At 41.9% G+C, this 26638-nt stretch overlaps 2 protein-coding genes across 6 annotated transcripts; both read right to left on the bottom strand.

Annotated features, from left to right (window-relative positions):
- Positions 1-1556: 1556 nt before the first annotated feature.
- Positions 1557-18734, bottom strand: LOC130284661 (CD5 antigen-like). 5 transcript variants are annotated; one of them, XM_056535232.1, is made up of 7 exons: positions 18228-18734; positions 11411-11731; positions 10849-11169; positions 5012-5329; positions 2468-2557; positions 1932-2270; positions 1557-1842 (listed from the first exon to the last, which is right to left on the bottom strand). In XM_056535232.1, the coding sequence occupies exons 2-7, from the start codon at positions 11592-11594 to the stop codon at positions 1766-1768; spliced, it is 1329 nt and encodes a 442-aa protein (XP_056391207.1). In that variant the 5' UTR covers positions 11595-11731; positions 18228-18734; the 3' UTR covers positions 1557-1765. The 5 variants fall into 5 exon arrangements, with proteins under 5 accessions (XP_056391207.1, XP_056391208.1, XP_056391204.1 ...); XM_056535233.1 differs by lacking the exon at positions 18228-18734 and adding an exon at positions 16554-17503; XM_056535229.1 differs by lacking the exon at positions 18228-18734 and adding an exon at positions 12764-13067.
- A 4437-nt stretch (positions 18735-23171) lies between these two features.
- LOC130285340 (tripartite motif-containing protein 16-like) lies at positions 23172-24524 on the bottom strand. The gene has a single exon (XM_056536698.1). It carries the CDS (start codon positions 24522-24524, stop codon positions 23172-23174), a length of 1353 nt encoding a protein of 450 aa, XP_056392673.1.
- Between the last annotated feature and the right edge of the window lie 2114 nt (positions 24525-26638).

The raw sequence follows: 26638 nt of genomic DNA, 5'->3' as shown, positions 1-26638 counted from the left end.
TAGTTATATTCTTGTATATAGCAGCAGTATTATAGTAGTTATATTCCTGTATATAGGAGGCAGTATTATAGTAGTTATATTCTTGTATATAGGGGCAGTATTATGGTTGTACTGTATAAAGTCTCGGCACTCACAACTTCTTTGCAGAATATTTATCTGTGTATCTGCTGCTGCTTATTTTCCTACCCTTTGGGACCCATGGATAGCAAAATACACTGTGTTTATACGCTATGTGGGACCATACCCTTAGTATTCATTCACTCATCTTCTTATCAAAATTGTGAAACACAGGACACGTTTCGTCCAGAAGCCACTTGTTATAAAAAAAAAGTCTTCTGGACGAAACGTGTCCTGTGTGTCACAATTTTGATAAGAAAATGTGTGGATAAATACTAAAGGTCCTTTTTAATGAAGTTGTGAGTGCCGAGACTTTCTTCCAATCCGTCCTATGGTTATATTGGTCTGTGAGCACAATTATTATCCACGAGGGCCGACTCCGGTCTTTTCCACTAAAATCGTCAGAGTGGATTGGGTCCTATCCTCAATGTTGCGCCTTCTCCTCCCCCACATCTCCTTGCACCTTTCGCACACATTCTCGCCTCTTGTAGTTATTATTATTGTAGTTGCTTTTCGTTCACTCTTGGGTTTTTTTTTTCTGTGTTTTGCTTTTAGAGGATTTTTCCCTGACTTCCTTATTACATCACCTTGAAGTATTTCTGAGGACAATACCTTTCATTCCTTCCGTGTAGACTTGGCGAGGGTCCATTCCGGATTACATCGACATTTCTTGTGTTACTTTCTTTTATTTATTTGAAATTTTCATCACAATCTATAGGAAATGCTGACCAGTTGCCCATAGCAACCAATCAGATCGCTTCTTTCATTTTTGAAAATGCCCCTATAAAATGAAAGATGCTATCTGATTGGTTGCTCTGGGTAACAGCAACTTTTCCTCTGGACAGGTTTTGATAAATCTCCCCCCATATATGATCCACAGCCATAGAACAGAGGCCAATGGTTGTGAGACTACAACTCCTGTCATTCCTGTAGATAGAGCGAGGCATGCTGGGAGTTGTGTCGTTTCAGCTAGTGGTGAGGCCAGTTTCAGGAAGGGCCAGTGATTGATTGGTGCATTCCTTTGTTGTCTGTGTCATTTTGTCCTGTCATAAAATCATTGTAATGCCACTGGCTCCCCCCTCTCTTCATAGTCATGTAGATGTAGTCGCTCTTGATAGGCTTTATTACCTTCACTGTTCTATATTCACTTTATTTGTGTTAGGGGGCAAGATAGTTCTGAGCTCCGAAGGGGGAGGCCAGTAGGGGGCGTCTATGACCTGAGTTGTATAGTTGATGGGTGAGGGGGAGGTCTGCCGTTTCTCTCTTCACATCTCAGTTTGCAAAGACCGGCAAAACGTCTCTAGACCGAAGTAGCTGTGGTTAAAAGTCAGAGCTCGACGTGAGGGACAGAACGGCACTTTGTTGAGTTGTAGCCAAAATATTTTTAGTTAACTTCCTCTTGTATATGCACTGAACAAAAGACGCAATCTAGTGGCATTCACTAATATGGATCCTTTATTATAGATATATAACAAGCCATAAAACATGGTGGAGAACACATTACCCGCCCACCAGCCTACGGTCATGTCATGTGACTCACACATTGCCAAGGTCAGTGTTATGGCCACGGCCTGGCATGCCTCTTCGCTGACACTCATCTCCAAGCCCAATGGTCTCAAACTGATGGCCCTCCGGATGTTGCAAAACTTCAACTCCCAGTATGCTCGGACATCATCTCGACTCTTCCTGAACTGCTGTTTGTTAACCTGAAGTCGCTGCTCAGACCTAAGGGGAGATTTCAAAGCTTTATTATTGAACATTTTCCATATCTAAGACATAGAAATTCCAGATCAACATTTGCTAAGTTTACTTACCCGTCCTTTTGTCCTCACAGATGACCCCAACATCATGCTTATGTCCACAACGATTGATTCCCCACATCGGGTGGTTACACTCCCATATAGTCGACTCGTCTCCTGAACATCTTACATGACTCAACCAAACCTTTCCGGTTCCAGCTCCAAAGTTGGCCACCTTGGCTTGGATGTCATCTTCTTGGGAGCCACCGCATCCTAGCTGTTTGCAAACCACAGTGGCCTCTGTGACACCCCAGTAATAGCCGCACACTGTGCCCCATTGCCCCTGATGACGGACCTCTAGCCTTCCCTCGCACTCATTCTTCCCATCAACAAGCTTGACCTCCTCTGGTTTACCTGTGAACATACATGAGATGACTTGGTTAAGTATGGAAGCAAAAGAAGACGGTGGCCTACTTGGTATCACTACATACTAAGACCCTATGGTTCAGGTCATCTGAACTTATCTCACAGTGGGATCCAATGGTGATCCAAGTCTGGTTGACCTGAACTACAATGGGGATTAAGGTCCATTTCTTGGGTTGCCATAATACCCCTTTTCTGGTTGTTCATTCCTTTAAAATAGTCATCTCTATGGTAACCTTTAGGACAGTCCGTCAATGTGTGATCAGTGGAGGTCCAAGCTGCAAAGTGAAAGAGGTTCAGTGGGGCTGAGCTCCTGTAAGGTCCGAATTTAAGGAGTACCTGTCATCAAACCATATTTTCTAAACTAACTCAGATTATATTCCCTAACTACTCCTAACACCCCTCCTGCCCTTAATTCCCCCCCCCAACCTTTAAAAAGCTGTGTATCATACCTTTCCCCTTGCTCACATTATGTGAGCTCCCGGCAGGAGAAAGTGGGCGTTCCCTAGCAGGCACGATGTCACTGAAGCCTGAAGAACTGTGCCTCGCCATGCCCCGCACCCACTTCCTTAGTTTGGTCTCCTGCCAGACCGGGAGAAGACCAAACTAAGTGTTTGACTTGCGCAGGGAACAGAATAGAGCCACCTAGTGGGCGTTTTTTCAATCACATCAAAAACATAAAGGTTGAGAATTTTAACAGCAAGTAAAGAGCAAAGTGTCTTAAAATTACATAAGGAACAATATATTAAAAGTTTATTTTGATGACAGGTACTCTTTAAGGTGGTAATCCCAACATCATGGAGAAGTGGTTGCTTCTCCATTCACACGTTCTCATGATTGGTGGAGGTCCCAGTGTCCAGAACCCCACAGATCAGATTAATGTTCACTTACCACCTTTGATACCATAGACATATCCATTGTCAATGATGATGCAACCAACTACTTGCTCTAGACTAGTGGTCTCCTAACTGGGGACCTCCAAATGTTGCAAAACTACAACTCCTAGCATGCCCGGACAGCCAACGGCTGTCCGGGCATGCTAGGAGTTGTAGTTTTGCAATAGCTGAAGTTCCACAGTTTGGAGACCACAGCTTCGGCCATTGATGTTGGCTGTTATGTAGCCATAAGTAACCTGGTATTGCAGTGGCTTCGCCTTATGTACTAATCCAGGCCCCTGCAAAGTGTGACCATGTAACCAGTTGGCCAAAGGAACTTCTCTACAGTCTCCAAAAATGACAGACATTGGTTGAAACTAACTTCCATTGCATGTAGTTAATGCTCTGCAGACTTAAAAGGATTATCCACCATGAGGTGACTTTAGTACTTACCTGCCTGACAGTAATGGACATGCTTAGGAAGGATCCGTGCATGTCTTGGGGCTAAATGGCTGTGTTGTGAGTCCACCATACCGCAGCTGCTATCTTTCTGTAAAATGGCTATTTCCTGTTGGAGCTCCTTCCCTCTAACTACCAGTCCCAGGATCCCTTATTTGTAAGTGTGAGGTCACTTTCCTCCCTCCCACACATCAGTCACCCCACCCATTGAAGCACACCTGAGCTCTCTTCCATGCTGCGCTGTGCTTGAAACTACGATTCCCTGCAGCCCTGTGAAGAATGATCCCCCCCGCGCCCACTCCAGCGGTAGCTCCACCCATTGAAGTACAGACACTCTTCCTTCTCAACACTTGACTAGTGATATAATGTCTTGGGTCGCACTGCAGCCCGGGAAAACCTGAGACCACACTGATTTTGTATGCTGTTAAAAATAAACATCGGGACAAAGATCACATAAGAGTTGCGAGACCACGATAAAACACAGGTACAGACATATGATGAACTACACTAACTTTACAGCCGCTGTAGCATAGTCAAATAAATAAAAAATCCTGGAATACCCCTTTAAAGGGGTACTCCGCCACCCACATCTTAACCCCATCCAAAGGATAGGGAATAAGATGTTATATTGTGGGGGTCCTGCCACTAGGGACCACCACGATATTCGGGCCGGCAGCTGCACATTTGTGATGTCATGCCATGCCCCCTCCATTCATGTCTATGAGAGGGGGCATGACAGCTAGTACAGAGCTGCCACACCTCCTCCCATAGACTTGAATGGAGGGGGTGTGGCAGCCTGCATTGCCAGTCATCGGGCATGGAGCAGAGTTCACTCTGTGACCCGAATGACAGGGGTGCCAGCCCAGGGATCGCGGTCCCCAGCGGCGGAACCCCCTTGATCAAACATCTTATCACCTATCCTTTGGATAGCGGATAAGATGTGTGTGGCGGAGTACCCCTTTAAGGTAGAGGAGCACTGGTGAGTACAGGGAGAGGATCTCTTTAGGTTTTTTATTGTTTCCTTGCTGTTTTGCTGTTGTTTCCATCATGACACAAATATTTTCAATCTTTTTGGATAAGATTTATGCTTTTATATATTCTCATCTATTGGGATGACCTGGCAGCGGCTGTCTGATGTGTTACATAAGGAAACTTTCTACAAATTGGGCCCAGAATCATCTCGAAGGAGAAGCCGTTCCCAGTTTTATAACGTTTTCTATACTAATTCCAAGAGTTGCACAATACATGGTGCAGAGATGGATGGAGGCGTGATGTGTATACGAGAATGTGAGATATTTTTGGGAGTGTGTGTTTATGTGTCGTGTGGATTTTGAGGGTGGTGGAGCATGACGCCCCCTCAGGCCCTACACAAGGGATAACATGATGATGTCCTGTTACCTGCACATATGACGCCGACGTCTTGTTCGTGGTCACAGAAGGGATGGCCCCACATCTGGTGCTGACACTGCCACAGGTTCATCTCTTCTCCTGTGCAGACTACATTACTAAACCAAACCGTACCGGTACCGGGTCCAAATGATGTTGCCTTAATTTGGCCATTGGAGGCGCTGCAGCCCAACTGCCGGCAAACAACAGCTGCATCCTTGTCATTCCAGTAGTCACCGCATACAGTGCCCCACACCCCCTGGTGGCGCACCTCCAGCCTCCCCTCACACGCACTGGATCCTCCCTCAAGTCTGATTTCCTGAGGATCACCTATGGTATTGTAGAAAAACATTAAGAATATAATGATATACGTACAGCTGGTATACGTTATATATCTCTCCCGTATATAATGATATGGACCATGCTGGTATAACCTGGTATATACTGTATATAATATATATGTACAGCTGGTATAAGTTATATATCTCCTGTATATAGTGATATGGACCATGCTGGTATAACCTGGTATATACTGTATATAATATATATGTACAGCTGGTATAAGTTATATATCTCCTGTATATAGTGATATGGACCATGCTGGTATAACCTGGTATATACTGTATATAATATATATATATATATGTACAGCTGGTATAAGTTATATATCTCCTGTATATAGTGATATGGACCATGCAGGTATAACCTGGTATATACTGTATATAATATATATACGTACAGCTGGTATACGTTATATATCTCTCCCGTATATAGTGATATGGACCATGCTGATATAACCTGGTATATACTGTATATAATATATATGTACAGCTGGTATAAGTTATATATCTCCTGTATATAGTGAGATGGACCATGCTGGTATAACCTGGTATATACTGTATATAATATATATGTACAGCTGGTATAAGTTATATATCTCTCCCGTATATAGTGATATGGACCATGCTGATATAACCTGGTATATACTGTATATAATATATATGTACAGCTGGTATAAGTTATATATCTCCTGTATATAGTGATATGGACCATGCTGGTATAACCTGGTATATACTGTATATAATTATATATGTACAGCTGGTATAAGTTATATATCTCCTGTATATAGTGATATGGACCATGCTGGTATAACCTGGTATATACTGTATATAATATATATATGTACAGCTGGTATAAGTTATATATCTCCTGTATATAGTGATATGGACCATACTGGTATAACCTGGTATATACTGTGTATAATTATATATGTGAAGCTGGTATAAGTTATATATCTCCTGTATATAGTGATATGGACCATGCTGTTATAACCTGGGTATATACTGTATATAATATATATGTACAGCTGGTATAAGTTATATATCACCTGTATATAGTGATATGGACCATGATGGTATAACCTGGGTATATACTGTATATAATATATATGTACAGCTGGTATACGTTATATATCTCTCCCGTATATAGTGATATGGACCATGCTGGTATAACCTGGTATATACTGTATATAATATATATGTACAGCTGGTATAAGTTATATATCTCCTGTATATAGTGATATGGACCATGCTGGTATAACCTGGTATATACTGTATATAATATATATGTACAGCTGGTATAAGTTATATATCTCCTGTATATAGTGATATGGACCATGCTGGTATAACCTGGTATATACTGTATATAATATATATATATATATATATATGTACAGCTGGTATAAGTTATATATCTCCTGTATATAGTGATATGGACCATGCAGGTATAACTTGGTATATACTGTATATAATATATATATGTACAGCTGGTATAAGTTATATATCTCTCCCGTATATAGTGATATGGACCATGCTGGTATAACCTGGTATATACTGTATATAATATATATGTACAGCTGGTATAAGTTATATATCTCCTGTATATAGTGATATGGACCATGATGGTATAACCTGGTATATACTGTATATAATATATATGTACAGCTGGTATAAGTTATATATCTCCTGTATATAGTGATATGGACCATGCTGGTATAACCTGGGTATATACTGTATATAATATATATGTACAGCTGGTATAAGTTATATATCTCCTGTATATAGTGATATGGTACATGATGGTATAACCTGGGTATATACCGTATATAATATATATGTACAGCTGGTATAAGTTATATATCTCCTGTATATAGTGATATGGACCATGCTGGTATAACCTGGTATATACTGTATATAATATATATGTACAGCTGGTATAAGTTATATATCTCCTGTATATAGTGATATGGACCATGCTGGTATAACCTGGTATATACTGTATATAATATATATATATATATGTACAGCTGGTATAAGTTATATATCTCCTGTATATAGTGATATGGACCATGCAGGTATAACCTGGTATATACTGTATATAATATATATACGTACAGCTGGTATACGTTATATATCTCTCCCGTATATAGTGATATGGACCATGCTGATATAACCTGGTATATACTGTATATAATATATATGTACAGCTGGTATAAGTTATATATCTCCTGTATATAGTGAGATGGACCATGCTGGTATAACCTGGTATATACTGTATATAATATATATGTACAGCTGGTATAAGTTATATATCTCTCCCGTATATAGTGATATGGACCATGCTGGTATAACCTGGTATATACTGTATATAATATATATGTACAGCTGGTATAAGTTATATATCTCCTGTATATAGTGATATGGACCATGATGGTATAACCTGGTATATACTGTATATAATATATATGTACAGCTGGTATAAGTTATATATCTCCTGTATATAGTGATATGGACCATGCTGGTATAACCTGGGTATATACTGTATATAATATATATGTACAGCTGGTATAAGTTATATATCTCCTGTATATAGTGATATGGTACATGATGGTATAACCTGGGTATATACCGTATATAATATATATGTACAGCTGGTATAAGTTATATATCTCCTGTATATAGTGATATGGACCATGCTGGTATAACCTGGTATATACTGTATATAATATATATGTACAGCTGGTATAAGTTATATATCTCCTGTATATAGTGATATGGACCATGCTGGTATAACCTGGTATATACTGTATATAATATATATATATATATGTACAGCTGGTATAAGTTATATATCTCCTGTATATAGTGATATGGACCATGCAGGTATAACCTGGTATATACTGTATATAATATATATACGTACAGCTGGTATACGTTATATATCTCTCCCGTATATAGTGATATGGACCATGCTGATATAACCTGGTATATACTGTATATAATATATATGTACAGCTGGTATAAGTTATATATCTCCTGTATATAGTGAGATGGACCATGCTGGTATAACCTGGTATATACTGTATATAATATATATGTACAGCTGGTATAAGTTATATATCTCTCCCGTATATAGTGATATGGACCATGCTGATATAACCTGGTATATACTGTATATAATATATATGTACAGCTGGTATAAGTTATATATCTCCTGTATAAAGTGATATGGACCATGCTGGTATAACCTGGTATATACTGTATATAATTATATATGTACAGCTGGTATAAGTTATATATCTCCTGTATATAGTGATATGGACCATGCTGGTATAACCTGGTATATACTGTATATAATATATATATGTACAGCTGGTATAAGTTATATATCTCCTGTATATAGTGATATGGACCATACTGGTATAACCTGGTATATACTGTGTATAATTATATATGTGAAGCTGGTATAAGTTATATATCTCCTGTATATAGTGATATGGACCATGCTGTTATAACCTGGGTATATACTGTATATAATATATATGTACAGCTGGTATAAGTTATATATCACCTGTATATAGTGATATGGACCATGATGGTATAACCTGGGTATATACTGTATATAATATATATGTACAGCTGGTATACGTTATATATCTCTCCCGTATATAGTGATATGGACCATGCTGGTATAACCTGGTATATACTGTATATAATATATATGTACAGCTGGTATAAGTTATATATCTCCTGTATATAGTGATATGGACCATGCTGGTATAACCTGGTATATACTGTATATAATATATATATATATATATATATATGTACAGCTGGTATAAGTTATATATCTCCTGTATATAGTGATATGGACCATGCAGGTATAACCTGGTATATACTGTATATAATATATATATGTACAGCTGGTATAAGTTATATATCTCTCCCGTATATAGTGATATGGACCATGCTGGTATAACCTGGTATATACTGTATATAATATATATGTACAGCTGGTATAAGTTATATATCTCCTGTATATAGTGATATGGACCATGATGGTATAACCTGGTATGTACTGTATATAATATATATGTACAGCTGGTATAAGTTATATATCTCCTGTATATAGTGATATGGACCATGCTGGTATAACCTGGGTATATACTGTATATAATATATATGTACAGCTGGTATAAGTTATATATCTCCTGTATATAGTGATATGGTACATGATGGTATAACCTGGGTATATACCGTATATAATATATATGTACAGCTGGTATAAGTTATATATCTCCTGTATATAGTGATATGGACCATGCTGGTATAACCTGGTATATACTGTATATAATATATATGTACAGCTGGTATAAGTTATATATCTCCTGTATATATAGTGATATGGACCATGTTGGTATAACCTGGGTATATACTGTATATAATATATGTACAGCTGGTATAAGTTATATATCTCCTGTATATAGTGATATGGACCATGCTGGTATAACCTGGGTATATACTGTATATAATATATGTGCACAGCTGGTATAAGTTATATATCTCCTATATATAGTGACATGGACCATGCTGGTATAACCTGGGTATATACTGTATATACTATATATGTACAGCTGGTATAAGTGATATATCTCTTGTATATAGTGATATGGACCATGCTGGTATAACCTGGTATATACTGTATATAATATATATGTACAGCTGGTATAAGTTATATATCTCCTGTATATAGTGATATGGACCATGCTGGTATAACCTGGGTATATACTGTATATAATTATATATGTACAGCTGGTATAAGTTATATATCTCCTGTATATAATGATATGGTCCATGCTGGTATAACCTGGTATATACTGTATATAATTATATATGTACAGCTGGTATAAGTTATATATCTCCTGTATATAGTGATATGGACCATGCTGGTATAACCTGAGTATATACTGTATATAATATATATGTACAGCTGGTATAAGTTATATATCTCCTGTATATAATGATATGGTACATGCTGGTATAACCTGAGTATATACTGTATATAATATATATGTACAGCTGGTATAAGTTATATATCTCCTGTATATAGTGATATGGACCATGTTGGTATAACCTGGGTATATACTGTATATAATATATATGTACAGCTGGTATAAGTCATATATCTCTTATATATATAGTGATATGGACCATGCTGGTATAACCTGGTATATACTGTATATAATATATATGTACAGCTGGTATAAGTTATATATCTCCTGTATATAGTGATATGGACCATGCTGGTATAACCAGGGTATATACTGTATATAATATATATGTACAGCTGGTATAAGTCATATATCGTATATATATATAGTGATATGGACCATGCTGGTATAACCTGGGTATATACTGTATATAATATATACGTACAGCTGGTATAAGTTATATATCTCCTATATACAGTAATATGGACCATGCTGGTAGAACATAAGCTTCTCCTGGTACCTGAGCAGATAACTCCAGCGTCGTCTCGATGTTTACACGATCCACTTCCCCACATCCGGTGCTTGCAGTCCCAGACCCCAGCCTCATCCCCCGCACACTTGACATGGCTGAGCCAGACTTTGCCCGTTCCAGCTCCAAATGTAGCCGCCTTGACCTGGAGTCCATTGGTGACGTTACATCCCAGCTGTCTACAGACTACGAGGGCATTACTTGTGTACCAGTCCAGACCACACACCGTGCCCCACCGGCCCCGATGCTTCACCTCCACTCGTCCCTCACACTTATGGGCCCCACCAGCCAGCCTTATCTCCTCCGCTTCACCTGGAGACAAAAGAGAAGACAGAAGACATAGGGGGAGATTTATCAAAACCCGTGCAGAGGAAAGGTTGACCAGTTGCCCATAGCTACCAATCGGATCTCTTCTTTCAATTTTCAGAGGCCTTTTCAAAAATGAAAGCAGTGATCTGATTGGTTGCTATGGGCAACTGGTTGACTTTTCCTGTACACAGGTTTTGACAAATCTCCCCCGTGGACTATACAACAATATGACGGTACTTCTCACCTGCACAGATGACACCGATGTCCTTCTTGTGGCTACAAATATCTCCTGATTCGACAGAATATTTGCATTGATTTAGAGTTTCCTCTTGTCCATTGCAGGTCACACTGGTCAACCAGACCGTCCCGGAACCGGCACCGAATGAAGACACCCGAGCTTCACCCCCGGATTCTGGTACACAGCCCATATGTCTACAAAGCACATCTGTGTTCTTCTCATCCCAGTCGTCTTCACACACTGTGCCCCACTCTCCCCCAATCTTCACCTCCAGTCTCCCTTCACAGGGGTTGGATCCCCCCACGAGTTTCACTTCTTCTATCCCATCTATGAGGAGACAGACAGTCAATGAAATGTACCAGAATTGATAACATTTTGCTATGAAAAAAATCCAAACAGTGCCAAATGCTCCTTGGGGGCCTGGCATCTAGTTAAAGGGATACTCCGCTGCCCCATTATTTTGTTCCTAATGCTTGGAGTGGGCGGCAGGGGTCGTGACGTCATGAGGGGGCGTGGTCGTGACGTCACAACCCCCACTGCCGGCACGCAGTGTTCTAAACTAACGCTGGGTGCTGCACAGAGATTGCACAGCTGTAGGACCCCCACGATCAGACATCTTATCCCCTATCCTTTGGAAAGGGGATAAGATGTCTAGGGTCGGAGTACCCCTTTAAGCAAAGAAGATAAGCAGGGGCGGGGCAAGGTGATTTTGTTTTCCAGATTTACACCTTTTCTCCTAGCTCCTCTTTATATTCCTTACTCCCTTTTTTGATCACTGCCCTCAGTCAACACCCTGGAATGTTGAGGATAGAAGGCCATAAACATAAAGGAAAGGAGTGCTGCTTTAAAAATATGAGGCCATTAACATAGAGAGGTTTTAGTAGGTAGCAATGTGCATCAACACCTGGACAACCATAGGCCCCCATGTGGCATAAAAGCAAGGGGGATCTTTGCACCATGTACCTGAGTGGGATGTAACCTGTAGAGACTTCACATCCAGCACTCACCTGAGTGGGATGTAACCTGTAGAGACGTCACATCCAGCACTCATCTGAGTGGGATTTAACCAATAGAGACATCACAGCCAGCACTCACCTGAGTGGGATTTAACCAATAGAGACATCACATCCAGCACTCACCTGAGTGGGATTTAACCAATAGAGACATCACAGCCAGCACTCACCTGAGTGGGATTTAACCAATAGAGACATCACAGCCAGAACTCACTTGAGTGGGATTTAACCAATAGAGACATCACAGCCAGCACTCACCTGAGTGGGATGTAACCTGTAGAGACATCACAGCCAGCACTCACCTGAGTGGGATGTAACCTGTAGAGACATCACAGCCAGCACTCACCTGAGATGGCGCTGGGGGCAGAAGACAGCAGGACGACCACAGTGAGGAGCAGTCTGCTGGGCTCCATTGTATCTCTGGTTTTAGTGTAAGGTTGTGATACACTCAACATCTGGAGCAATAAATCCTCCTCCAGACCCATCACAGAGGCAGGAACACAAGAATTCCAGATCTTGGATCTTCTCCCGGGTTGTGATTGGCAGTCGAGATGGTTCTTATCTCCAAAAATGTAGAACATTTACTATGTGTGGATTCAGAAATGTCAGACCTCATAACTCCGATATAAACTCCATAACCTATCTATCTATCTATCTATCTCATATCTATCTATCTATCTATCTATCTATCTATCTATCTATCTATCTATCTATCTATCTCATATCTATCTCATATCTATCTCATATCTATCTATCTATCTATCTCATATCTATCTATCTATCTATCTATCTCATATCTATCTATCTCATATCTATCTATCTCATATCTATCTATCTCATATCTATCTATCTATCTATCTCATATCTATCTATCTATCTCATATCTATCTATCTATCTATCTATCTATCTCATATCTATCTATCTATCTATCTATCTATCTCATATCTATCTCATATCTATCTATCTCATATCTATCTATCTATCTATCTATCTATCTCATATCTATCTATCTCATATCTACCTCATATCTATCTATCTCATATCTATCTATCTATCTCATATCTATCTCATATCTATCTATCTCTCTCTCTCATATCTATCTGTCTATCTATCAATCTATCCATCTATCTGTATTACACATACGGGGGAGGGGCTACCTCCATGTTGGCCTTGCACCCCACCCACCTCTATCAGGTGTATATAAGGTGTCTTGGATGTTCCAGACCCTGCCATGCTTACTGAATTGTTCACACAGAGGCATATTCACAGTGTAGGGTCCGTCCCAATGAGGCCACCTTATCGCGGTGGGACGGTCCAAGCTATTTGACCGCCGGCGGAGACAAATTTGCGAGCTAAGTGCCTCACGATCTCATAGTTTCACATTTGCATCTATTACACCATAGCTGTATAGCTCTCCATGTTTTAACTACATATTCATGTTTCACCTATATCCTTGTGCTGGCAGTGTGCTGCTGCATTCTTCTGTTGCTTTATATCTATCTACCTATCTCATATCTATCCGTCTATCTATCTATCTATCTATCTCATATCTATCTCATATCTATCTACCTATCTCATATCTATCCGTCTATCTATCTATCTATCAATCAATCTATCTCATATCTATCTTATATCTATCTCACATCTATTTATCTATCAATCTATCTATCTCATATCAATCTATCTATCTATCTCATATCTATCTATCTATCTATCTATCTCATATCTATCTATCTCATATCTATCTATGGTCGTCATTGCCATTTGTTCCAATGTCAATCGGTGTTCTTTGCTGGGTTAGGGGTAGTGAGGGCAGTAACATGGGGTAGGATCAGGTGGGTGTGAAAGGTTACGGTAGGATAGTTAGGAGATGACATCCGCTCCTTCTGCCATAAAGTAATGTAGCAGCTTTCATCTACAACTCCTCCAAGCCATGGGGACCCAGGATCTAAATATCTATGGGACTCATTCTTTGTAACCTTTACCGTGGTCCTAAAAAAAATGTCCCTTTACCATAAAATTCACCATAGCTCTAAATGGCGGCACTACGAGACCTGAGCGCCATCCGGTGGTAGAAATATGGAAGTGACACCAGGAAGTACATGCCTTCCATGCGTTTACTGGGAATTTTTTTTATATTTGTGCCCAAAACCTGAAAATCTTCTTCATGTGAGCCCCTGTGCACTTAGGAGTCGGTATTTATTTTTTCTGTTATAGTTATTGGCGGGACTTTCCCTGCCGCATTCGTGGCGGTATAATAACAACAACTATTTCTGGTATTTATGTTCTTCCTTGTATCCTTGTACTTTGCCACTTAAAGGGGAACCGCCTGGTGGATAATGTTTTATAGAAAGTCGTCACACTGACTAGGCCAGCGTTTCCCAAGCAGGGTGCCTCCAGCTGTTGCAAAACTACAACTCCCAGCATGCCCGGACAGCCAACGGCTGTCCGGGCATGCTGGGAGTTGTAGTTTTGCAAACGTGGTTGGTAAACGTTGTGGTTGGTAAACTCTTCTAGATAGTTTTCTTCCTTTTGTGAACAGTAGGTGTAAAATCTGCTGCCAACTAGTGGTCATTTAGAGGAATAACACTTGTCAAAATGGTGGAGATAGTACCTGTGGATTTGAGAGCCAACATTTTTAGGAACTAGTGGGCTCCACCCATTGAGTCAAAAGAGCGCCTCCTGCGACAGCACGCTCTTTAGCTGGTTCGCTTGTCCATTCGGCGTCTCGTGGTAATGAATATGGCTGACGATAGTAACGTTAGTTCAGCTACTTCTTACCCAAGGAAAGGGTACCGTTTTCTTTATTAACACACTCTAGGAGGCGCCAATTCATTTATTTAAAACAGCGCCACTCTTGTCCTCAGGTTGTGTGCAGTATTACAACTTGGCTCCATTCTCTTCAATAGACCGCAGGTGCAATACCGCACACAACCAGAGGACAAGAGTGGCGCTGTTTTTCATGAAGATATTCATTAGAACCACAAGTCCCTCCAGAAACACCCCCTTAGGGTCACATTTGCATACACACGACCCAATGCAATGGCCATTTCATAGGGCAATCCCGTACCGATTCGGGATGGTTGACATTTTAAGTGGTCACTACTTCCACTCCTAGCCTAAGAAAATTCTCCCTCTCCTACAGATATATAACATCCCTATGATAACACTAAGTAGAGGACAGGGAGTGTTGCCATGGGAGCCATCAGACACAATCATTCTTCTCAAAGCCTCTTTTATGGAGTCACATCGGGGCACTCTCCAATGTATACCTCCGCCGTATAGCTTAGTTGAAGAAAGTAGTCCGGTCTATGGCCGAAGAAAAACGGAGACTAACAGACGCTATTCGCGATGTATCAAACATTTACTGTACAGACAACGCGTTTCGAGTGGCATATCCCCTCTATGTCAGGTCTGAAGAGGGAACATTCCCCTCGAAATGTGTCTAAAGGTTTGACACATCGCAAATGGCGCCTTTGTAAGTATCTATTCTTCTTCAGGTGGATTCCTGGCCATAGACCGGACTCTCTTTTGAACTTATAAATGGAAGTGCAGCTCACAAAAAATTTGAGGTATGAATGGATATTACTTACACCGCAAAGTACAATGTGATTAAATAAAATAAAAATATAAGGGTCCCATTCACCTCTAGACTAATACCAGAAAAACTGATACATGACGGTAATAAAATAAGATCGGAACTGTGCTTCAGATTTATGATTAATTATTTTCATCATAAATCTGAAGCACAGTTCCGGTCTTATTTTATTTTTTTACCGTCATGTATCAGTTTTTCTGGTATTAGTCTAGAGGTGAATGGGACCCTTATATTTCTCTTTAGAACTTACCTGTACTCGGTCCTGAACAGGGATAAAGTCGTGACAATAAAAGTGTCGGACCTCCACACGCCGAATTTCATTCATGGTCCTAGCGGCTAGTACGATAATTCCAAGACTTCCCCCTCTATCTCAGCATGGCTACAAGAGATCTCCCGGCTTTAATTTGGTCGCCCTGGGAGACTTTCGCGTCCTCCACGGATTACGACCATCTCTACCTCACCAACTGACCCATACTACCCTGACGCCACCCCTCCCTCAGCGATCCCAACGTCCCGGACTTTGTACTCTCTACGGACCTGACTGTTTCCCTCTTCTCCAACACTTGACGAGATGCCACTGGATGTCGAGGGGGCTCCTGGGTTGGTTCGGGCCGCTTGGTAAGTCCTATATCCTATGCTTTAGGTCCTTTCCTCCCATTGCTTCACCTTACCCTTTCTTTCTTTCTTTTCTTTTCTTCTTTCCCTTCCCTTTCTCTTTCTTTCCGTAACCCCTCTTATCACATCACGGCTCATGGGCCATGTTCAGTGGCAGTCATGACACACAGTTCTCATGATAATCTCCTTTGTCCTGCATCCGCTGACACCTGATCATTCATTCTTGGCGACACTGAGCGCAACCAGATGCCAAACGTTTTTCTTTCCTGCTCTTTAGAAGTGTTCCTGATCGCAGGGTTTCTTTCTTACTATTATAGAATTGTGGTGAGCTTTGGGGGATGTAGGGGGAACAGGGGTGTCGCAGAGTAGTGTTGCAGGGTATAGCATTAACCCTTGATTGTCGGGACGCCAGGGTGAGGGCTTCCTCTATACATATATGTCCTACCACCGCCTGTCCCGGGAACGATAGGGAGGAATAAGGATTGTCCACAGCAGAAGTTGTAGTAAACTGGAAATAACTTTACTGCAGATTTTATGCAGATGATGATAACAAACAGTCTTTTACAAGAGGAGCGGGCTTTAGGCTCCTCACAGGTTGGCTGGGACTTTGTAGTAAAATATGCGTTGATTTTGCTGTACGCTGTTCCGCTGAATTAAGGGGAATGTTTAGGTTCAGTAGTCACGTAGGATTGGTGAGATTTGAGTCGGATTAACTCACGGTTCAGAAAGCGGCTGAAGTGGAAGGCTTCAGGCCTAGCTTGTCTTGTAGCTGTGATCACAGATCTGCTCAGTTTGGTAGTCCGGAACTAAAAGAGCGATTAAGTGCTGGCAGCCCATTTATATATCAAGGGGGCAGGATCAAAGCTCATTGGTTTGGCAAACCTGTCAGTCCTGACCTAAAGCATTATGGGCATATCACATGACCCATAGGTCTTTGAACCTTAGCCTTACACAATTATCAATGGTCACATGACCTAAGGTCCTGTACATTATTACAAAATATATTACATATATACATTTTTAAATAGCATTATGAGGCGACTAGGGGTTAACCCACCAGGAGAGCCCCAAAAGCATGGAGGAACTCTGACTGTGGGGACTTACGACTAGAGATGAGCGAACTTACAGTAAATTCGATTCGTCACAAACTTCTCGGCTCGGCAGTTGATGACTTTTCCTGCCTAAATTAGTTCAGCTTTCAGGTGCTCCCGTGGGCTGGAAAAGGTGGATACAGTCCTAGGAGACTCTTTCCTAGGACTGTATGCACCTTTTCCAGCCCACCAGAGCACCAGAAAGCTGAACTAATTTATGCAAGAAAAGTCAGCAACCGCCGAGCCGAGAAGTTCGTGACGAATCGAATTTACTGTAAGTTCGCTCATCTCTACTTACGACAAAGGTACGGGACCAAGTCCAGTATTGGGACACCACAGAATCTTAAGTTCAGATTTGTCAAATGTTTCGTGTCATGACTGTTACTGTCATACGAGCGCTCGACACTCTTATTTACTTTATTTGTTCATTGTATGTCAAGTGTTACAAGCTTAAAACTTAATAAAAAGTTATATTGGGGGAAAAAAAAGAAGTGTTGGAACTCACCCAAGATTTCCACTCAAGGGCTGGTCCTTCTAATGGGAACGGTGTTCCTGCTGTGGAAAAAGTGCAGGAACTCGGTTCCCATGTTCTCCTGCAGGACTTGAGCCTTGGTCCTGAGTGACGGGAGGATACTTGCAGCCATCTGCACCCCTTTGGATGACCAGCGACAGTCCCCCTTGGATGTTCATATATAGGTGAGTACATAGTACACTCCGCATCTATGTGAATGGTTGTGGGATAACGGCACCTAGAGCGCCATACTTTGTTCTATTTTTTTTTTGCAAATCTGCCGTGTAGCTATGACAGATGTCACAATGTGTCACCCATCACACATAGTCACATGTTAAAATCATATAATCACACTCCAAGCCGGAAACCACCCGAGAGGAAGCAAAAATGACAATTTTCTGGCTGGAAATTTTCCGTACATACCGTAGACATACCCATAAGGCAGTGTTTCCCAACCAGTGTGCCTCCAGCTGTTGCGAAACTACAACTCCCAGCATGCCCGGACAGCCGAAGGCTGTCCGGGCATGCTGGGAGTTGTAGTTTCACAACAGCTGGAGGCACACTGGTTGGGAAACACTGCCATAAGGAGAGATTTATCAAAACCTGTGCATAGGAAAACTGCCCTGTTGCCCATAGCAACCAATCAGATCGCTGCTTTGATTTTTAACAAGGCCTCTGCAAAATGAAAGCAGCGATCTGATTGGTTGCTATGGGCAACTGGGCAACTTTTCCTCTGCACAGGTTTTGATAAATCTTCCCCCATCGACCCCCAAACACATGATGATGAGGGGAGATTTATCAAAACCTTTCTAGAGGAAATTTTGCCCATAGCAACCAATCAGATGGCTTCTTTCACTTTTGAAAAGGTCTCTGGAAAATGAAAGAAGCAATCTGATTGGTTGCTATGGGCAACTGGGCAACTTTTCCTCTTGGACAGGCTTTGAGAAATCTCCCCCTATGGGGACGACTATGGTACGTGGCGGAAATTTTCTGATGGACGCATACCGCAAAATGACACCGGTGACCTGGAGTGAACAGAACCTTACGGCACTTACTGTCTAAGGCAGTGGTTCTTAACCTGGGTTCGATTGAACCCCAGGGGTTTGGTGAGTCAGTCTCGCGGGTTCGGCGGAGGTCAGGCACACACCCGACTCATATGATTCGTGATGACATGCCCCGCTTGTCCATCATTGGCTGCAGGTGATCATGTCCCACCTAAAAGATCTCAGAGTACTGTTCTACCCTACTGTAAAGGAAGCCTCCTATCCTTTGTGGCTCCGCTCCTACCCGATCGCCTGCATCCGTCCCATGTAGGGTTGCCACCTGGCCGGTATTTTACCAGGACAGCTGGTATTTTGGTCACCCTGCCGGTATTTTTATATAAAAAAATACCCGCAATGCAATGGCCAGTATTTATCCAACCAATCCTCCAATGTTGCATCATAACCTATACCAGTGTTTCCCAACCAGGGGTGCCTCCAGCTGTTGCAAAACTACAACTCCCAGCATGCCCGGACAGCCGTTGGCTGTCCTGGCATGCTGGGAGTTGAAGTTTTGCAACAGCTGGAGGCACCCCTGGTTGGGAAACACTGACCTATACTACTATGTTTTTTTATCTAAAGCCGAGGAACGTGCTCTCGAATCACCCAAAGTGCAAGAAAAAGTGCAAACGTGTTACACAAAAAAAAACGTGCACAAAGGATGCGGTCTATCGCAAGCCCTTCTCCGATAGGAGAGAGGCCCCCCAACAAACCTTACCCTTCGCCTCCGGACCAAAAGGTACCTGCGAGGTTCCAGGTTCGATGTCCCTTTTCACCGAAGCTACTAGGGGACCACAAATGCTCCCGGCATCCCCCTTGGCGTTAGCCAAGGTATCTGCCCGCAGAGCCGATAACGGTAGGTACCGTGCCAAAGCAGGAGTACCCGGGGTGTTTGCAGGGAGGTGCCGAACCTAATGGCCACACACACCTCCCCTAGACCGCCAGGAGGGACACCCAGAAGGGCTACCGCATCCTGACAAATCCTGTGAACACACAACACGCAAAAAGTGACACAGTGAGACAAAAGACCTATACTACTATGTAGTCCAACATGCTGGGAGTTGTATTTTATTTTATTTTTTATTTGGGGCAGCTGCTGAGCCACAGGCTGTATCGACATGCTGGGAGTTGTAGTTAGTAACTAACTGCAAGTCCCAAATTTGCTGAAAAAATGCGATCAAAAAGTCACGTCAAAATAAAAATTATACGGTTAAAAACTACACAAAAAATGAGCCCTCATACAGGCCCGTCTACGGAGAAATAAAAAAGTTTTAGGGGTCAGAATTTCCCCAGCATATGTGTATCCTGTGATGTCACGCATATATAATTAATTATGCAAATTAGCATGGCCGGTATTTTCCCCCCCAAGAAAGGTGGCAACCCTAGTTCCATGCTGGAACGCACCACTTCCGGCGCGGCCTCCCGTGATGCACTTCGGATCCTGCGGCGCCTTAAACAGGCTCAGCCAGACGGTCCCTCTGACAAGCGGACAGCCTGGACGCACGGACACCGCGGGAACAGGTCGGCACCCTGAACCACCGCTGCCTTCACTCAATGCCTGCCACTTGCCAATGAGTGCCACTTGCCAAGGTAAAGCCGCGCATTTCTGAACTGGTCTATGAAAGACAACAGCAGAAGTCACACTGATTTGCAGTAAATATTCATTATTATGTTTTTGTGTGAAAATCCTGTTTTCATGGCTTTGTTCTTTGTTCTTAATGGTTTTGTTCATTTTTGTGCACCTATGTATAAATATATACTTAAATATATACCTCCTATGTTTTGAATTTGAAAAAATCTAATTTTATTTTTCCAATTAAGAGGGGTTCGGTGAATGCGCATATGAAACTGGTGGGGTTCAGTACTAGAGATGAGCGAACTTACAGTAAATTCGATTCGTCACGAACTTCTCTGCTCGGCAGTTGATGACTTATCCTGCATAAATTAGTTCAGCTTTCAGGTGCTCCGGCGAGCTGGAAAAGGTGGATACAGTCCTAGGAAAGAGTCTCCTAGGACTGTATCCACCTTTTCCAGCCCACGGGAGCACCAGAAAGCTGAACTCATTTATGCAGGATAAGTCATCAACTGCCGAGCCGAGAAGTTCGTGACGAATCGAATTTACTGTAAGTTCGCTCATCTCTATTCAGTACCTCCAACAAGGCTAAGAACCACTGGTCTAAGGGTACATTCACACGTACAGGATCCTGCGTAGATTTGAAGCGCAGGATTTGTAACTGAAGAATAGAATTTGTGCCCAGTCGTGTAGTTTACATTGAAATCTCCAGCAGAAAATCCTACGCATCAAATTTGCGCGGGATCCTGTACGTGTAAACGTGCCCTAATAAACTTTTATGGACGCTCTACTATCACTCTATACAACTCAGAATGTAATACAGAGAAGAAACAATGCCGGCGCCGACGGCTGACACATTAGACGCATATTATAAAGTTATAAATCACCGCACACCCGAAGATCAATCACGTTATCCTGTTAATCATTTCACCACATTTGTCTCTATGTAAATGGAACATTGTTTTTATTTTTTATTTTTTTTATATATATATATTTTTTTTATTAACTTGATTTTAATTAAAAGGCAAAAATACAAAAATCAAATGAAGACAGCGTACCCCCGAAAACGAAGAAGATGGGGTGTCACCTCTACATATGAATGAAATGACAAGTGAGTGAAGATCAAAGAGCTTTAGTAATAAAAAATCAAGACCAAAAAAAAAATCTATAATACGTTAACAGCATTATACAACAATTTTGTTGATTTTTGCAATTCATTTATGTATTTATTTATCAATTTTCCGTTTTTTTCTTTTTTTTTTTTGCTCCAGAGGAAGTTCTTTTCTTTTTGAATTTACTTTCTGTCTGACCACCTCGGTCCGTGTCAGGAACTGTCCAGAGCAGGAGAAAATCCCCATAGCAAACCTCTCCTGCTCTGGACAGTTCCTGACATGGACAGAGGTGTCAGCAGAGAGCACTGTGGTCAAACTGAAAAGAACTACACAACTTTCTCTGGAGCATACAGCAGCTAATAAGTACTGGAAGGATTAAGATTTTTAAATAGAAGTAACTTACAAATCTGTATAACTTTCTGGCATTAGTTGATTTTAAAAATGTGTTTTCCACCGGAGTACCCCTTTAAAGGGAAAATTATATATTATCTAACATTCCCTCCTTCCAGGACAGTGTTTTCCAAACTGCGCCCCTCCAACTGTTGCAAAACTACACCTCCCATTATATGGCCCCATTGTCCTAGAGCCTAGGTCTCCAACCTGTGGACCTCTAACTGTTGCGAAGATACAACTCCCAGCATACCTGGACAGCCGTTGGCTGTCCAGGTATGCTGGGAGTTGTATCTGTGCAACAGCTGGAGGTTCACAGGTTTGAAGACCGCAGTTCTACTAATTAATAGTATATGTTCAGAAAATGAACTGAATGTAGTCACTAGTAGACTACATTCCTTCCATTGAAGACAATAGTCCCACCACTGGTATGTCACGGGATACATCTGCAGACCTTCTTGCCACTATCTAGATCCACTGGCATTGTATAGCCCAAATTTGGTGCGAACTCCATAATCTTATAGGTGCTGCACCTCCAAACCCCTAAACATTGTATGATAGGTCTAAAAAAGTTACAGTCCCAAATATGCACCTATTTATAGAAGAGGAAGACCAATACCATAGAAAAGCCTAAAATATCTGAAAATCTCTATAAAACAGCACATAAACTACATAGAAGGGATACATACTTATGTCATAGTCCCCAGGTGCTTCTATTGTACCAAAAACCTCGAAGAAATTAACTAGTGAAGTGAAAGGATCCTTCACAGGGTCAAGTGTCCAAGAAGCTCCATTTTCCAGATTACATCCTCAGATATTAATTCTAAGATATAATTTTAATGCAGCTGTCGTCAAATATGTAGAAGGCGGCGTGGAGGGGCTCATCGAAGGTGGCGGTGAAGGTATGCAAGTGTCTGCTAGGGTTCAGCTGATAGAAGGACAGGTACCCGGCGTCATAGTCAAGGTAGATCCCAACTCCTTGCACGGTTGAATCGGAGACCACTGTGTTCTGTACGTTGTTGTGAGAGACTCCGAGAAATTTTTGGTAAAATAAGGTCCAAGACTTCTTGTTGTACCCGAGAAAAGACTCGTTACCGGCGATCTTCCTCTCGATGCTCTTGAGGGCCACCCCAATGATCCACCTCTTGGCTTTGCTCACATCCACCTCCCAGTAGTGTTGACCAGCGGTGAATTCATTGGTGCTCAAGACTTGACACGACTTAAACCTCTCAGGGGTTTCTGGGTACTTTTGAGATGTCGTGGAGTGCGAAGCCAACTTCAGGTCACTTGAAACGAGGATTTTATGTTGAGCCGTGTTCACATCGAATGTAACGTCGGCCTTTTTTATTCCTGTAAATTGTCGTAAGGCTTTGAGGTCCTGCAGATTCTCGGCAAAGTTTAGGAGCCCTATGTGTAGGATAAGGGAGACGGGGCCCTCGTCTACACTGCTAGATACTTGGATATCATTGTCACTTTCGTTGGTTTTTTGAGAGTTCCTACACTTTATCTGTTCATGAGATGTTCCCCTCAGCACTGTTAGCGGGTTGGTGACATTACGCAGCTCCTCGAGGTGGTTCATCTTTTTTGAGAGTTCATCCTTCTTCTTCTCCAGTTGTTCAATCAAACCGTTGACCCGGACCATGACTTGTTGCTCCTGCCTTGAGACCTCAGTCATTGCCCTGGCCTGAAGGGCCTCTAGCTGTTCACTCATGTCTCGAAAAAGGGCAGCCACCCTTTCTGTCACCCCTGTTGCCGTCCCTTGCATGTTGTCCCGTTTCTCTAACAGTCTCTCAAGTTTTTTCTCATTCTCTTCTCTCTCCAAAGCCAAGTTATCCAAGGAATCTTTAAAACTTGCTTTTCTCTTCTCGAAGGCCTCCTTGAGTGGGTCCACCTTGTGACCTCGATGTTCTCCGATGATACAACATGACACACAGATACAGGCTCCGTCCTTGGAGCAGCAGAACTCAATGACTTTATTGTGGATAGAACACTTCATATCCTTGATGGAAGTGGTGGGTTCTACCAAGATATGTTCTGTAGACTTACTGTGGACCTTTACATGTTCTTCACACAGAGAAGCTTCACAGTGCAGACATGTTCTAGTAGCGGGCACCGGAGACTGGACGCAGTAGGTGCAGGAGATCTCGTCTTTTTTTCCAAATTCAGGTGTCTCCATTTCAGGCTTCAGACAAGGGGAAATCTGCAGAGAACAGCTAAGACCGGAGGTAGTTCTCACCAAGTGCAGGACTTCAGGTGTGAAAGGAGACGCTCTGTATTATGAGCAGGTAATAAAGTAAATGTAATGGCAACAAGGCTTTATGTTTATGAGCTTTACAACTACTCAAGTGGGGAACAGAGTCCAAATCCTATTACTGCAGGAGTAGCCCTGGTGCAAAACCTACTCAGAGTTCTATCTATCTATCTATCTATCTATCTATCTAATGTCAATCTATCTATCCCTATTTTGGATATTGTAAGGTTATAGACTATAGGGTGAACACCAACAAACCCATCCTTTCCTTCCTTTCCTTTTACCCTCGCATGCTTCATTCAGAAGTGAACCCCTACATTCCATACCCTTTATCTGTACATACAAGGACTGTCTGATGACTGTCCCATCCTCCTATATATGCACTACCCTATTTACAATAGATGGCTGGACCATTGTACAAATCAAGCACTGCTATATATTACTCTATTGTTTCATAGATGGTTAGCTCTTGTGTGCGTGCTCCTTACTAACATTGAGCCCCCTTATTTTCTCAGAGATTGTAAGGGGTGTATTACCCTCATTTTGTCTGTATATGTATCCTTGGAATACATCCATTCTTCACTCTTAGTACTGTGCAGTTTGGGTGTAATGATCACACCTGGCCAGGCCTTACACATACCTCCCAAATTTTGTTAGGAGCAAAGAGGGACAAGTCCCGCCCCTATCCGCAACCACTAACCACGCCCTCCGCCACGCCCTAACCACGCCTGCAGCTACAGAATAGGAATATCTCATTAGGATCTATTCACACGTACAGTATTCTGCACAGGATTTGAAGCTGAATTCAGTCATTTAATTTACATTGAAATCTGTAGCAGAAAATCCTGTGCATCAAATCTGCGCAGAATACTGTACATGTGAACTGACCATTAACAGGAATGTTGTCAGTCTGTCAGGATAGGACGTCCTCCTAAATTTAGGTGACAGACTGACAACATTATTCCTGTTAATGGTCCGTTCACATGTACAGTATTCTGCGCAGATTTGATGCACAGGATTTTCTGTTGACAACAACCCCCATCATTACCACTATAGACCATATAAGAGATTACATACAGTTATATCAGGACAACAACCCCCATCATTACACTACAGACCATATAAGAGATTACATACAGTTATATCAGGTGACTGACAACAACCCCCATCATTACCACTACAGACATATAAGAGATTACATACAGTTATATCAGGTGACTGACAACAACCCCCATCATTACCACTACAGACATATAAGTGATTACATACAGTTATATCAGGAGACTGACAACAACTCCCATCATTATCACTACAGACCATATAAGAGATTACATACAGTTATATCAGGTGACTGACAACAACCCCCATCATTACACTACAGACCATATAAGTGATTACATACAGTTATATCAGGTGACTGACAACAACTCCCATCATTACACTACAGACCATATAAGAGATTACATACAGTTATATCAGGTGACTGACAACAACTCCCATCATTACACTACAGACCATATAAGAGATTACATAGTTATATCAGGTAACAACAACTCCCATCATTACACTACAGACCATATAAGAGATTACATACAGTTATATCAGGTGACGTCTTCTCTGATCGCAATCACTTTCCTTTTTCTTCTACAGCTCAGATGCCATGATGATTTCTTCCGGTTACGACTCATCTCTGGAGAACATGGCGGGAAAAACAATTTCACACTTTTCCAATAACTATAATGCCCAAAACTGTATGCCCTTGTATGCCCCCCTTAGTAGAGTGGATAGCAGTAGATGTCCCCCACATTAGGTAGGTAGCAGAAGTCCCCCTCATAGTAGGCCAGCAATGTCCCCCACAGTAGGCCGCCAGCAGTGTCCCCCACAATAGGTCACCATCAGTGTCCCCCACAGTAGGCCGCCGGCAGTGTCCCCAACAGTAGGCCCCTGGCAGTGTCTCCCACAGTAGGCGGCCGGCAGTGTCCCCAACAGTAGGCCCCCGGCAATGTCTCCCACAGTAGGCGGCCGGCAGTGTCCCCCAC

Source organism: Hyla sarda, chromosome 8 (genome assembly GCF_029499605.1).
Source record: "Hyla sarda isolate aHylSar1 chromosome 8, aHylSar1.hap1, whole genome shotgun sequence".
Taxonomy (NCBI): Eukaryota; Metazoa; Chordata; class Amphibia; order Anura; family Hylidae; genus Hyla; species Hyla sarda.
Note: the sequence above shows the minus strand (reverse complement) of the source record. Positions and strands in the feature narration are given on the sequence as shown.

Coding starts and splice junctions, on each gene's coding strand:
- LOC130284661 (XM_056535229.1), bottom strand. CDS start 12,998: ATGTTCTACATTTTTGGAGATAAGAACCATCTCGACTGCCAATCACAA. Junction 11,732..12,763: donor TGCCCCCAGCGCCATCTCAG/GTGAGTGCTGGC, acceptor GTCTCCTCATAG/ATGGGATAGAAGAAGTGAAA. Junction 2,558..5,011: donor CGTCGGCGTCATATGTGCAG/GTAACAGGACAT, acceptor TTCACTTTGCAG/CTTGGACCTCCACTGATCAC.
- LOC130285340 (XM_056536698.1), bottom strand. CDS start 24,524: ATGGAGACACCTGAATTTGGAAAAAAAGACGAGATCTCCTGCACCTAC.